Source organism: Phocoena phocoena, chromosome 8, assembly GCF_963924675.1.
Source record: "Phocoena phocoena chromosome 8, mPhoPho1.1, whole genome shotgun sequence".
NCBI lineage: Eukaryota > Metazoa > Chordata > Mammalia > Artiodactyla > Phocoenidae > Phocoena > Phocoena phocoena.
In genome coordinates this window covers 67,841,328-67,857,097 of record NC_089226.1, presented here as the reverse complement: position 1 = coordinate 67,857,097, position 15,770 = coordinate 67,841,328, and the positions used below count along the sequence as shown (strand labels likewise).

At 35.6% G+C, this 15,770-nt stretch overlaps 1 protein-coding gene across 3 annotated transcripts in view; it reads left to right on the top strand.

Annotated features, from left to right (window-relative positions):
* The window catches only part of BTBD10 (BTB domain containing 10), a 70,528-nt gene that overhangs the window by 20,147 nt on the left and 34,611 nt on the right, over positions 1-15,770 (top strand). The window contains exon 2 of one of the 3 annotated variants that reach the window (XM_065881857.1): positions 6,364-6,521. The exons of 1 other annotated variant lie outside the window; for it this stretch is intronic. In XM_065881857.1, the coding sequence (XP_065737929.1) occupies positions 6,421-6,521 (101 nt within the window). In that variant the 5' untranslated portion in view covers positions 6,364-6,420. Of the gene's footprint in view, positions 1-6,363; positions 6,522-10,979; positions 11,215-15,770 lie in introns of those variants that run through there. One more of the 3 variants, XM_065881856.1, reaches the window with a different exon arrangement.

The window sequence follows — 15,770 nt, the reverse complement described above, 5'->3', positions numbered from 1 at the left end:
GAGATTCCCTTTCTGCCACTCATTAAGACCATTTTCTTGTTTTATGCTTTGAATATACTTTCCTATAATTGTTTAAGTATATTTATAATATGTGCTTTGAAGTCCTTATTTGCTAAATCCTACATCTGGACCTACTTGGAGTCAGTTTCCATTGACTGCCTTTTTACTGTCTTGTTTCTTTGGATCTTGTAATTTTTGGTTGAAATTTTTGGTGTTCTTGTGAGGATTGTCAGGGTTTTTTTTTTTAAATATATATTTAAAAAATTTATTTTATTTATTTATTTTTGGCTGCATTGGGTCTTACTGTGCACAGGCTTTCCCTAGTTGCAGCGAGTGGTGGGGTACTCTTCGTTGCGGCACGTGGGCTTCTCATTGTGGTGGCCTCTCTTGTTGTGGAGTACAGGCTCTAGGTGCGCGGGCTTCAGTAGTTGTGGCACACGGGCTCAGTAGTTGTGGCTTACGGGCTCTAGAGCGCAGGCTCAGTAGTTGTGGCACATGGGCTTAGTTGCTCTGCGGCATGTGGGATCTTCCCGGACCAGGTCTTCAACCTGTGTCCCCTGCATTGGCAGGAGGATTCTTAACCACTGTGCCACCAGGGAAACCCAGGGGTTTTTTGTTCTAGTGGACCATTAACTTGCCTGGACTCAATCTGCATACTTTGTTTCCTACACAGTATGAGACAGCTGATATCTGTGCTCAGTTCTTTTCTTCCAGCTACTTGTTTTTTTAGCTTGGTCTCCTGGGGAGTGGGGTAAGGGTTAGGGTTCTCTTGCACCTGTGTAATTTGGTGGTCAGCCAAAAATTTGGGCAGAGATTATACCGATTTTGGAGCTGATCTGCCTTGTGGTTCCTCTACTTCTGGGGATTCCCTCCTAGTATCTATTTTGTCTTTCAGTAGTGGTCTCTGCTCTCTGACATCCCAAGCCAGTAAGGGCTTCAGCTTTCTGCTGCTTGGGCTGTATGGTTGGGGAATACATTCAGTTTAAAAAGCATCAAACTCATAGATCTTACGCCATGTAGCTTTCAGTTCTTCTGTAATCCACCATAGGGGCTACCTGGGGTCTCCCCCCATGCGTGTGTAATTTAACTGAGCAGAGTTTATGCTCAGATTTTTACGCTTCTGTGGTTCTTTCATTCCCAGTATGTCTGCCTTAAATTTCCAGCTGCACTTCCAGCCCTGAATTATTTTCTCTACCACTTTGAGCTGTGTGCCTGCCTTCACCGTATTTGTAGGGGGTGGGGAGGGCTCTCAGCATAAAAACTTCAAGCTGATCTCATGGTTCTGTACCCTTCCAGTTGGAGTTTTTCAAGAGTAACCTCTTTTGGGCTTCCCTGGTGGTGCAGTGGTTGAGAGTCTGCCTGCCGATGCAGGGGACGTGGGTTCGTGCCCTGGTCCGGGAAGATCCCACATGCTGCAGAGCGGCTGGGCCTGTGAGCCATGGCCACTGAGCCTGCGCGTCTGGAGCCTGTGCTCTGCAACGGAAGAGGCCACAACAGTGAGAGGCCCGCGTACCGCCAAAAAAAAAAAAAAAAGAGTAAGCTCTTTTTTTTACTACTGTATGCTTTGAGACACTTTCCAAAAAATGCTATAAAACAATTAAAAATTTTTTTAATCCAAATTTAAATAATTGTTATCTGTATGAGGCTCACATGATCAATTCTCTCGGCTGTGTTTGCGGGAGGTTCCTTTTTATCCCTCTGGTTCCTTTTAAAAGCTGCTTCCTCTTGTTCTTTTTCTTTCACAGTTATATGTATATCATGTATTTTATGTCTTCAAGCTGGTACAGTCTCTCTTTTATGCCTATAAGGAGAGAAGCTCATCAAATGATCCCTCAAGTTTCTGGCCCTTCAGAAATTCTTCCTACATCTAGACCCGTAGCATTCAGGTGTTTGCTCTTTTAGTCTGCCAATCTCGAGCGATTCATTTGCCCTGGGGGGCTATCGCTGCTTTTGGTCTTTTCCATATAGGAAAGGTTACCTTAGGACATTTTGCTAGCTCAGGTGCCTTCTTGACTACCTCTTGGTCAGTCTTTCCCATTCCCACCTCTGGGTATTTGGCTTTCTATGCAGCTGAAGGCAGTCCTTGGTGTCTAGCCCTGGTATCACTATGTGATTCTGTTCTATTCACTCTTTTCCCTCTCTATCAGGTCTTTCTCTCCAGTAACTACCACACACTTTGTTTGCCAAGTTTGAGAGATAAAAATAATTTCAATTAACAGAAAAGCTCTTGTGTAATGACACTATTTAGAATGAGATCTCAGTAGTTTGCACAAAGCCACAAGATGGCTGTGTTTAAAAGTGACATCTGGGGCTTCCCTGGTGGCACAGTGGTTGAGAGTCCGCCTGCTGATGCAGGGGACACGGGTTCGTGCCCCTGTCCGGGAAGATCCCACATGCCGCAGAGCGGCTGGGCCCGTGAGCCATGGCCGCTGAGCCTGCACGTCCAGAGCCTGTGCTCCGCAAAAAAAAAAAAAGTGACATCTGTTGGCAATAAGGAGCAAATATATGAATTTCTGTGTACTTCACTTGCTACAGTATGGAAGGAATACGGGCTTTCAGTTAGACTGGGATTCTCATCTTAGCCCTAAGATTTCCTCATCTATGAAACAGGATAGTAATATTGTATTGTTTTGAGCTTTAAATAGGAGAAAGTATGTAATCTTCCTAGCACATTGATAACAGGAAGGACAGCATAAATTGTCTCTGGATACTGTCCTTTTTTTTTTTTTAAGCTCTTCTTTGGGTCATTGCCATTAATTAATAGTGCCTGGAAATAGTGTCCCCGGGAGCACTTACTTATGATACTGTAGTCTTGAAGATTCTGTCTCTTCCTACCCCCACCCCCCTCCTGTTTTAAAGGTAGTAATATCCAAGAGAAGGAGAAGCAATCGACGCCCTCTTTCCCAATTGACTTTTGGCAGTTTCCTGAATGTATGTCTCTAGCCAATAGGCCCAATTGTTCCAGCCTCTGTATGGATTATTTCTAGATTATTTAGAATTTACATTACTTCTGTCATGCCTAAAAATATTAGTAATGAATTGTTACATATTGTCTAAGAACTTTGTTTCCAGTAATCCAGAAATTATTTTTTGGTGATTACAAGATCCAAACCAGATCTTTAATTTGCCTAATATAAAGTAGACATTGGGGATCCAAGTGTCAGATTTTGAAGAACTTTTTATGGTATGGAGTTTAGATCAGGAAATGAAGAGCCATTAAAAGTTTTTAGAAAGATAATTCTGATTATAGCAGAGCTAATATGGAATTGAATGGGGTAAAGAGGTCAAGTAAGAGGCTTATTCTTAGCTATTAAGGGTTTAAATGAAGACAGCAGCCTTATGATTGATAAGGAAGAGAAGGAGTCAGAAGAAAAATTTGAAGTTAGACTTGATGTTGGGAAAGGAGAGGTCAAGGATGACTTCAAGATTTTTGAAAAAAAAAAAAAGATTTTTGATTCATTGTATGTTATGTGTAAAACCTGGTGTTCTCAAGGGTTTGATCCTATTTCTTTGCTGTCTCCCTGGACCCAGCAGATGAAGATGGAATCCCAAAGAACACCCAGGATATGGGGTTGGAGGGTGGGGTAACAATGCAAGACTACCCAGGTAGGAGAGATACACGAGTAAGTGGTATAGAGCTGTTAGTGGAGTCTTTTCTTCCCATGCTAGGGTGAGTTTTTTTGAGCAGAAGAATGACATCCAACTTGCTTTTAGCATCTGTAAATTTCTTGGCATGTTATATTAGCTATTCAATAAGTACATGAATGAATGAATGAATAAATGAGTGAGTGAGTGAAATAAGATTAATATAATGTCACTGAGTATGGTGTAGAGATTGGTTAAAAATATAGAAGATCATTAGATGTTTCAAAATAGTATATAATGTGTGTCATTTGCTTTTTATTTGTTTGTAGTTAAATCTAGCATTTAAAAATGTGCTAGCATGTGTAGGCAAACACAGGCATATTTTTTCCAGCTACCTTAACTTGAATTTCACTTCTTTTTTGTTTGTACCCTTGCTGTTGGGAGTGAGGAGTGGGGTGAAATCCTTCACATGGTGATACTCAAGTTTTATTGACAAGTGAAATGTAAACATGATTTTCCAGTTGACTTTTTTGATAGCCTTCATCTGAACATTCTTTACTTTCTTGTGGCTGGCTATAATGTACATGTTGTTAATTTCAGTAGGATTGATTAGGAATTCATACTGATATTTCCCAGCTACTAGATATGTGCCACCCACTGTAAAATAGTGGAAAATATGAATTGGAATTTACCTTATTCATTCCTTGTGGTTGTATTTTTTTAGTCACTGTCTCCCATGGTTTAGGATTATTCTTTACTCAGTGGCCTTCTGTGGGTTTCCCGAAGGGTGTGTCTTACAGTTAAGGGTTAGGAGCTAATGTGCCCTTTAAGGAAATGCTAATGCCTGAAATAGCTTATTGGGAGACCTATCCAGTAAGGAGAAAATGCTCTAAATCTCATTCTACATAACCTGCTAAGCCTCTACATCTTTCATTTCCCTCCTTATCAGTTTTCCCTACTATTCTTTTTTACCTTTTGGGTCTCTCTTGGTCTGTGCCCATTTTTTCCTATCTGACTTCCTGCTTTGTCTCTCTGATTTGTTCTTTTTCACCCTTCTCTTCTGCCTCATCTTTTCAAGACAGATAACTAGCTATAATACCAAATTGAAGTTTTAAAGGGTTTCTTATTTAGTAAATATATTTTTATTTTTCTAATTAAATGAAATTGAGATTTTATTTGTTTTCATAACAATTTGTGGTTTTTATGTTCATTTAACATCTGACTGATTTTTAATCAGTCATTCAGCGATCCTTAAGGAAAGGTTTCCTTTTCCAGTATTCAGCAAATAAACTGCATCATTTGCTAAGGAATTTGAATTAGCCATTGTACAGTTCTCCTCCTTCCCCCTTTATTATTTTTATTTCACTCTTTGAGCTACTTATTTACATATTTATTATATTAAAATGTTAATTTATTATTAGATTTTTCAGTTGTTTTTGGAAAGAAAGTACTAAGTTAGCTATTAAGAAAAAAATTCTAAAGTAGCAAAATAGTTTCTCTAAAATAAGTGTTTCTTTTAATGAGCTCTGAGATAGACTCACAATTTTCATGAGTTTATCTTTGGCATTTTTTGGTGAAATTGTACTGGCATAATCTATACAATTCATTGAGGTACAGTATTTTCTCAATTCTGGATTCCCTTTGACTTTTTTTTTGGATGGAGAATGTAGGCATCCATCCCATTACCTCTCATCCCTTTGACCTTAATGCATAAATCCCTCCTCACTTCCCTCTATCAAATCTGGCTTGGAAAAGTATACAGAAGTGAGTGTCAGGAAACCTGGGTTCTAATCCAGTTTACATAACTGTTCAAATTGTTTAACCTCATTTGTTTTTTCTTTTGGTGTTTGCAATCTCTAAAAGTCAAATCTGACCTACTGTTTCTAAACAGAATACTCCAGTCTGAGCATTTTTCAAGATCAAGACTTCATGCTATATAGTAATAAATTCTCATTGTTCTTTATAATCCTGCTCTTGACCAACATTGTGACCTTTGGCAAAGTTACTAACCTTCTCAGACTGTTTTCTATTCTGTATATGGGGAGTATAATACCTACCTTGTAAGTTGATTGTGAAGATTAAATTGAGTAGTGAATATACTTTAAAGTGCTTAGTTCAGGTATTTCGTAAAGCTGTTGTTAAGTGAGTTCTATAATTTTACAGGACTGTAGTAGAACTAACAGTCATAAGCCTGACATATGAAAAGGCATAAAATACATGAATCATATTGATAAAATGTTTTTTGATAATTGCACTATAAGGAAACATCAGGATGTTTGCATACTTTTAGTTTTGAACAAATATTAAATTTCTATTCATGGTCTTTAACTTGGTTAAAGAAATAACAACATTGTTATCTGGTCTTACTAGATGCTTTGTTAAGTATCTTAAAATTTTAGTAATTAAAAAATGTGTTCCAAATGAAATTTTGTCTGAAAGAATCATTCTGTGGAGTTGTTTTTGTCTCTTTTGGTTCTGTATTGATGTTTGGAAACATGAGGTACCCAAATGTCAATAAGTATGTTTACTAAATACAAATAAGATATTATTAAAATGTTGTATAGGAGTAACAAATTTAATCGAATAATCAAATGAAAAGTACCTAAAAAGGCTTTTGGTGTTTATTTTAATCTGATTTGTGGCATTTTGTGTGTCTGATGTTTTATAATCCTGTTCATCACTTTAAAAAATGTCACAGTAATGTCAGAAAGGATACAAAATTCTGTGACTTACTCTGCATGGAATAGATTTAAAGGTCAACACTACTCTTTTATGTAGGTTATGGGTGCTTCATGTGTGCTTTCAGAGCAGTAGTGTGAGGAAGCTTGAAGTGGGATGGCAGGACGGCCTCATCCTTATGACAGTAACTCCAGTGATCCAGAGAATTGGGATCGGAAATTGCATAGTAGACCTCGTAAACTTTATAAACATTCAAGGTAGGTAGAAAATATGTATTTCACATGTCAAAGCTCTGCTAAAACTGATTTTTATGAAGAATCAAACTGCATTTGGTGTGGCCAAGTCCTGTCAGGGTGGGAGCCGGTTTACAAAATATATGAATGTTTGCATTTCTCCTTAAATAACTTTGAGGGAAACAATTTTTCATTTTAATTTTCTTATATTTGTATTTATATGAATTTTAATTTCTGTTTCTAAATAATGCTAAAATATCCTTAGTTGACCCCATGAATAAATGCTATAGTTAATTTAACTGGGAAGTCTGGCAAGTCAGGTTAACTCTTTGTATTTAAAACTCTCTAATACGAATTTATTTTGTGCTCTAAATACATTGTGTATGATAATTTATAGGCTTTTGTCAGTCTGTGCCTCTGTACATTTTTAACTATGTGAAATTATGTTGTGTTATCATTGTGATCCTAATAGTAAAATCAGTCCATCAGTGACTCGCCTGGTTCATTTAAAGTTTGCTGCATTAAATGAAATTCAGTTGAAAAGTTTCAGCCCATTTATACATTATTTTTAAAGCTTTCATTTTGTGCTATGTGACTTATGGGGAACACCTCTTTTAGAACACTTTATGATCTGATATTTTAAGATGTTGACACCTCATAAACCTCACATAATGCGGGTATGTAAGCATGTTTTCATAGAGAGTTGTGCTTTATGAACATTTACTTAGGGGATATTATTGAACGTTTAACTTACTTGAATGTAAAATTCTCCTGATCACTGATAACTAATACCAGCTTTATTGAAAAAGAATAAAAACATGCCGTGATACTGAAATCCTTTTTGTAATTTTAAAGAAATGATTCAGCTACTTTTATTAAGTTATATACATGGCTAGAAAATATGAGTGACTAGTACTATTTAAGTCTCCTGACAAGATGTGTACCTTTATTGTGGACTTTTAATGTGGTGAGGTCTAAAATGAAGATGCTGAGTTGACTTTTTTTATTTATAAGTACACACTAGTGGTGTGTTTTTTGGTTTATTTGTTTTTTTGGTGTGTTTGTGTGTGTGTGTGTCCTTCAATTGGTGCTCTAGTTCTTTTTCTCCATCCTGTTTTACATGGATATTTATTTTGTCTTTGAGATTAAAGAGATATTGGTTTTATCTCATTAAATATGGGACTTTATTTATATCTGATGTTATATACATTTTTTCAGGTGAATTATATCTTATCCTTGCTAGTTCTTAATATTTTTCTACTGATGTACAAGACTTTGTTGTATATGAAGTCGTGACAAGGTGAAAATAAACTATTGTTTGCTTTATGAAAGCTGTGGGCATACAATGGGAAAAATTTATTAAAAAACAGTACTTTTAAATTGCTGTTATTTTACTTCAGTAAAAACAGTTATCATAGCTCTTCTTGATTTCTATAGCATCAGTATCTTTTTGGTGCTCTTTTTAAAAAAGATTGCAGTAGTATTGGTTGTTTAAGTGAAAAATATTAGAGAAGTAAATGAATACCAATGTATTGATTTTTTTTTTTTTTTTTTTTAATGGAAAGACCATGAAATCCTTTGATCTTATCTTAACCTCATTCATGGAAAAACTTCCCAAGGGAAAACAGTTTACTTTTTGGGACCTCTTGTTCCTATGAACTTACGAACATGTAACTTCAGATGCTTTAAAAATATATTCAATTTGACTTTTTTAAAATGGTAGCTTTTGAATTAATAGTAAATTAATTGAGCGGAATTAAAAACTAACAGCAGCAAGTATTCTTGAGAACCTGTGCTCAGTTCAGGAGAGATTAAGCAGTTCGTCAGGGTACCATCATGGAATGCTTTAATATCCACGTATGGAACAATTAGAGGACAATAGGGCACTAAACTGTGGTAGTGAGTTGCAGTAAAATAAAAGAGTTCAGAGAAGGAATCAGTGTCAGTCTGAACAGGTGAAAATGAGACTTGAACTAATCCTTGGATGGTTAGGTAGATGGAGGGCATTCCTGCCAGGGACCTTCTGGAGATTACCTTGACTGGATCTAAAGGTAGAGCTCTGTGAATAGTATTACTGTCCCCATTTAACAGATGAAAAAAATGAGGTTAATAAACTTGCCCAAGGCCATCCAACTTATAAATGACAAAGCTAGAATTTATAAACAAGCTTCTCCTTTTTATTTTTTAAAATTTTGAATAACTTATTGTGATACATTTAAAAGACATATACAGTAGAGAGAACAGGTATAATGAACCTCTATGTACCCATTCTCCAGCTTCAAGTTATCAACTCATGGCTGATTTTGTTTCATCTATACTTCTGCCTACTCGCATCCTTTTTCTGAATCTTGTGTATTTTATTTAGGGATGTTTGAGTAGAAGGAAGCCAGATTAAACACTGGCTTAACTTAGGGGTTTATTTTTCTTGTACACAAAAAGGCTTCAGTATATTAGGGTCAAAGGTCTTTGATTTTTCTTGGTGTTTCCTCACAATCACAAGATGGCTTACCATAGTTCCAATTGTCATGTCCACCTTCCAGACGAGGAGGAGGAGGAAGGGAGACGGGGACGATGGGAAAGAGGTTTCATTTATATCAGGAAATTAAATTTCTCAGAAATTTCCAGCGGGATTCTGCTTATATCAATAAATCATTGTCTAGAACTGTGTCATATGGTCATCTCTGGATTATGGAGACTGAGAAATATAAGTGCTCCCGTTGCCACCTCAAACAGAATTGGGCATTTAAATTTACAAAAACTAAATGTGTCAGTCTGTTAAGGCTGCTATAACAATACCATGGACTGAATGGCTGTATTATAAACAACAGAAATTTATTTCACATGGTTCTGGAGGCTGGGAAGTCCAAAATCAAGGCACTGGCACATTTGGTATCTGGTAAGGGCTTGCTTCCTGCTTCAGACACCCCTCTTTTTGCTGTGTCCTCACATGGTAGAAGGGACTAGGGATCTTTCTGGGATCTCTTTTATAAAGGTATTAGTCCCATTCATGAAGGCTCTGCCCTCAGGAGCTAATCACCTCCCCTCCATATACCATCACGTTGGGGGAATACATATCAACAGATGAATTTTGAAACTAAAAACATTCAGCCTTTAGCAATAAAGAAATAAGCATACTTTATTGGTTCAGTTTTTGAGGATTTTCAAAAAAGTTATTTAAATTTGCTTTTTGTTTTGTTCACATATTGGAACAGCCTGCTTTCTAAAATGTTTTTCCTTTGATTTTTTCCCCCTTTACCTTTCTTTATTAGCAAGGATAAAAATAAATTTCTTGAATTATAAAGGTAACAATAATAACTACTATATACATGTACTTACCTTGGAGGTTTGAGGGTTTGGTGGGCATTGCGTTATGGTTTCTCTTTTACCTAATACAACTTTAAGGTACTTTCTTTTCTGATGTTTCTTTGAATGTAGACTTAATAGGTATAACACTGATATAAAAGACAAGGCAGGGAAACTGATCTCAGGGTGCCTGTGATTCCTCTGTAAGTGCATACAAATGAATTAGATAGCTGAAAAATTACTGAACTTTATTTCTTTCTGACTAGTAGTTGTATAGTTAATACTTATATTGAGGGGTTTGGTAGCTTGCTGAGAGGTTAAAGATCATTTCAGTTGAAGTTTATTTGGCTTGAGTTATGACAACTTTCTTTAAATTAGAAGAGTTTTTGCTATTTAAAAAGGAAAAGGAAAGAGCACCTTTTCTGTGTAACTGATGTTAAAATGCCCTAGAGTGACAATATGCTAAAAGCTCTTGCATATTTGAATTGGGTCAAATACAACTGTTTAAAACTCAGATCTGCAGTCTGCTCAGGTTACTAAAGACAAATGCATCATACGTTCAATATCAGACTTTGCCGCAAGGGGTTCATTCCCACATAGAAGTACGCATGCTCCTTTCTTCTGAGACTGCACGAAGATTGAGCTTTCCATTTTCCTTTTTAAGTCACTCTTTAGTCCTAGCAGCAGTTTAGAAATGGAAAAGTTTGGTTGCTTTAAAGAGTAGTTCCTTAGTGGGTTCTTAAAGTACAGATAATATTTTCTCTTCAGTTCTAAAGAGAAGTTTTACTGCCCAGAATAGGTACACAATAAAAATATTGAAAGGAAAAAAGAAAGTTAGCTGCATCCTAGTTTTCTAAAACCTGGCAAGCTGGCAGAGCTAGAATTAGCTTTACAGATGGCATTTGGCAACATATCTACATATCACTAAGCCCTCATCTCCTGAGTTTTCTTCATCCTGTCTATCAGTTACAATATCCAATCACTGCACAAAGATGGAGAAGTGGGACGATCACAGCTCACACGATGCTGTTTGGTTAGAAACGTCAGTGCTGCACAACCCACGGCTGAGTCAGTGTCTGTGAGAAAATAAACTGAATTAATATATAGCGGGGGTTGTATCTCTGAACATTTAAAGCCTAAATAACCTCCATAGCATTATTACACAGTAGAGGGAGGAAAGCTAAAGGAAGTCTGTAGACAGGTGAGGTAGGGTGACTGGGAAATTTTCTCATTGTTCAGAGGAATTCTGAAGATGATGGAAATATCAGATGTGCTAAAGTTTCCTAGTAATGCCCAAGGATGCTGATCTGGCTTTCAGTGCTGCATTGTTTGAAAAAGCAGAGTCCCTTTATACTCTGATTTCAAAATTTTTTTCTTGTTTTTGTGTGTCTTCCTTGGCATATACTAAAGTAAGGTGTGTATTCATTTATTACATGATAATGCTGGGTTATAATTCTATACATATATGAGAGAGGTTGAGAGAGATATGTTTAGCCTTTGTTTCATTATGATCATTTATGTTTCTGAATGTTAAAGATCATATGTCTTGATTGTCAGTTTAATGGCAAGTTATTTAAAATAAATAATGTGTGTTTTTATTGTTTCTATGGGTTTGAGGCTTTGTTTTTTATTTCATTTAAAGTCTTAGTAGAATCTTTATGTAATTGAGAATGCATTATGTTTGATATTGTTTCTTATGAATATCATAAAATTTATTTAAGGAAAAACTAATTTTTAAATAATATTTTTGATATATTTGAAAATAAAATTCAAGATAGAGAAATGAAATAATTTCCTAAAGAAGAAGGTGAATGTATTTTTACTTTTGGATGAATTAAGGATTAGTTGAATCACTTTATATATATTTTACAGAACTGAATGTATTTGAATGATAAAGTTTTAACTGGTTAAGATGACTTTTTTCCTAGTTTTTTGGAACGCAGGCTCTGAATAGATGATCTAGATACTGCCACTGAAATAGAGAGTAAATCAGATAAGTTTTTGGATTGCTGCAAATTGATTTTCAACCAGAAAATGTTTCTAAATGAAGATAATTGTTCTTGCTATGAGATTTTAAGTCTTGACTGGTAACAGTGCTTTACTTTATTAGGAAATTTTGGCACAATTTTAAATAATTTGACTAATGGCTTTTTTCTTTTGTCTTCATTATCCCTATCCTACTGAGCCTTCATTTGGTAGGGATTTGGGAGGATATACAACATTTTAAAATTATTTTAAATGTTATTAAGTAGTTTATAACATTCCTTTCCTTGAAATGTCAGGAAGTTCTTGTGATTTCCCCCATTTTATTTCTAAAAGTTTGAATGGTCATCTTGATGGTTATCATAACTTATTTGTATAGATAGGCTAACTGGTGGTATCTTATTTTGGCTTTTTTTTCCCCCCTGCTTTTGTGTCCAGAAATGTTTTTCTAAGCTTGCTTTAGTAATAGAGTTATAAAAGCAGAAATCTCACGCTAGACTTATACTTTATAGAATATTTTTTCTCTGGTTCGGCTTATTTTTTAAAAAATAATGCCTGTGTTATAAATATAAGAGTAATACATATTCATTACATAAATTTGATAGATACAGAAGAGCACATAGAATAAAATTAAAATGTTCTACCATCAAAAGAAAAACTTTAAATATTTTCACGTATAACCTTTTTTCCCTGTGTATATATAAAAATATAAATTCACACATAAACACTTAAAAATAATTTTGGGATATTACTGTATACAATGTTATATAACCCATCTCTTGTTGTTTTCTTTTTCTTTTTTAATAAAAAGCAAACTTAATCATGAACGTTCCCTTTGTCATGAAAGTCTTCTATAGCATAATTCTTGAGAACTGCATTGTGTTTTATGTATATATATTTTGTAATTTATTTCACCAATCTGAGTTTTTCTGATTCGTGATCAGAGAAAAGATCAGCTTGATTCCACAGCATAGATTTCTCTAAAAAGGAAGACTGTCTTAAGGAGTTAAGTAAAAAATAAAATTTTGATACTTTTCAGAAGGAAAAAGATTCTCAGTGTGATTATACAATGAACTCTATAAAGATATGCACACTACTTTTAAAACAAAGCAGATAAGATTGCCATAACAAAGTATAGAAAATCTTCTTAAAAATCAGGGAAACAGAGCTCAGACAAGCTGAGACTTTTAAGAAATGCAAAGGCCAACCAAAAGGGTTTCTTATATTACATTTTAAGAAGGAAATCAGTGAAAGTGTAATAATAATGTATGGCAATGAGGTAAGAAAAAAATTCCTCAAGTCTTATTTAGGAGCTTCTTTGTCAGAGAGGAAAAGCAAACGACCACCACCATCAATAATAATAGCAAAGCAAACATTTCTAGTAAGGACAGAAAACCAACATGAATATAGAGATAAGTAATGCCTCTAGCTAAATGAATTGTCTTCTGGAACATCTTACAATTAAGGAACCGACTGTAAAATCTTAAAATTATTTATATTATTTGTAGTCTTTAAAGGTTTTAGGAGAATACAAGAAGTACTAAAAGATGAGGGGTTCTAGGCCTGGTTTTGAAAAAGACAGAAGATTTTAGAGCAAAAAATGAAGGATAGTTTATGACTAACTTGAAGGAAAAAAACAGGTTAAAGATGATCCAGAATGGGTTTGCTAAAAATAGATTGTCAGAACAACTTTGATTTTTCTCTGATGCAGTTGGTAGTCTAGTAGCAATAGGTATTTGGACTTAAACTTAGGTTTTGGTAAAAAAAATTTTTTATATCCTTGGGTGAAGGAAAAATGAGTTAGCCACTAGTTGATTGTTTTAATTAATCAACACAGTTTTCATTTTGAAGGATCCTCTCCAAAGGTTTTTGGTCTTGGAAGGTGGCTTTGTTCTTTGCTTTTGTCTTATTGCTCAAATGGAGAAGGCAAATTATCAAATTTATAGGTGACAGTGAAGAAAGAAAGATCGTAAATAAAACACTAAATGATCCATAGTGATCTCCAAGTATGGATTGTTGGACTAAATTTAAATGAACTTTTGAGGCATATACATAAGGCCTGAAAAACACTAATATACACTAAGTTAGCATGGCCTTATATATAGCATCACATTTGGAAAAGACTTGAGGGTAGTTCTTGGCAGTAAACTTGGTATGAAACAAAAGTACACTATGGCTGCCATCATCTCATCTTCTTCCCCCCCCCCCCCCCGCCCCGCCTTAGAAACCATCTTTTTTTTTAAATTTATTTATTCATTTATTTATTTTTGGCTGTGTTGGGTCTTCATTTCTGTGCGAGGGCTTTTCTCTAGTTGTGGCAAGCGGGGGCCACTCTTCATCGCGGTGCGCGGGCCTCTCACTGTCGTGGCCTCTCTTGCCGCGGAGCACAGGCTCCAGACGCGCAGAGCTCAGTACTTGTGGCTTACGGGCCCAGCTGCTCCGTGACACGTGGGATCTTCCCAGACCAGGGCTTGAACCCGTGTCCCCTGCATTGGCAGGCAGACTCTCAACCACTGCGCCACCAGGGAAGCCCTAGAAACCATCTTAACGAATGGAAAGGAAGGTTAGAGCCACTTCAGTACACCAAAGTGTTGTCTTTACTTCTTTGTATATTCAGAAGGAAGGATGTGAAGAAATTGGAAGTCTTGTCAGCTTAGGTAACTAAAAATTTAGAGGTCTTGGGGACATCTCTGGTAGATGTTAAGGAATCTCACAATAAGAGCTGTCTTCAAATATGTGAAGAATTATCATTTGGATAAGAAACGACTCAAGTTTGAGTCAGACTTGTTTAAGGTTAAAAGCATGAGCTGCAAAATTGTGTTCCTTTGGTCACATCTCAGACCTGCCACTTTCTTAGCTACATGATTTTAGGCAAGTTTTTTTAGCCTCTAAGCTTTCATTTTCTCAACTGTAAAATGGGTATGGTTTTGACTATTTAATGAAAATATGTGTAAAGTGTTCAGTATTGTGCCTGGCATATACTAAATACTCAAATGTTAACATTGTTATTGTTGTAGCAGATAGAATTAAGACAGTGGTTCTCAACCAGAGAGGTGATTTTTACCCCTCATTGAGCATTTAGCAATGGGTGAGGACATTTTTGGCTGTTACAACTAGAAGCAGTACTAATAGCATCTACTGGGTGGGGGCCAGGAATGTCAAAATGATGACTCTGTCCTCTTTACCTTGTTTTATTTTTCTGCATAGCACTTATCAGCATGTGATATTTAATATATTTATTTATATATGTTCTATGTTATTCTACACTAGGATGTATTAATTTTAAGGGCAGAGGCTTTCTCGGTTATATCCACCAGGGCTAGAATAATAAGTAGCATATAATAGGTGTTCAGTGCCTATTTGGTAGAGTGACTGCATGATAAAGCTAAAAACATTGCTAGAGAAGAGAATAAGAATACTTTTAGTTATTATAGGGTATAGTTGTCATTGTGTGTTGCAAGCACCTAATACTTATTGATGAATTAAAACCACAGTAGTTTTTAGAAGTAAAAAAGTTAGCAATATAACATTTAGATATTATAACTCCTATTCAGAGACTCCTCAGTTTGGAGAGGTTCTTTCCTAGCAACATCTTCCTTTATTAAAGTTCAAAATTCAGAAACAAGGTAATGGATATTTAAAAAACGCAGAAGAAACCTCCAGCTCCTTTGCTGTCTGCATGAAAGTAATTTTTGTCAGTTGGGAAAACCTTTACCTTGATAGTAAAATGTTAAAAGTTTGGCCATTAAGGGTTCCTTTTCTGTCAGAATTTTTAGTATCTAGGTCTTCATTTGACTTCAAAGAAAAGATGCTCTAAGTAGTCATACAACAGTATATCAAACTCCCTTGCTGTTGCTACTGCTTCTGCCTTACTAGAGTTGCTGATATATCTGACAATGGGGTTTTAGGAAGAAGAGAAAGACTAATATTAAAACTATTCTTGAGCTATATTTCTTGTCTTTTTGTGGGGAAATCTGGGACTTAAGT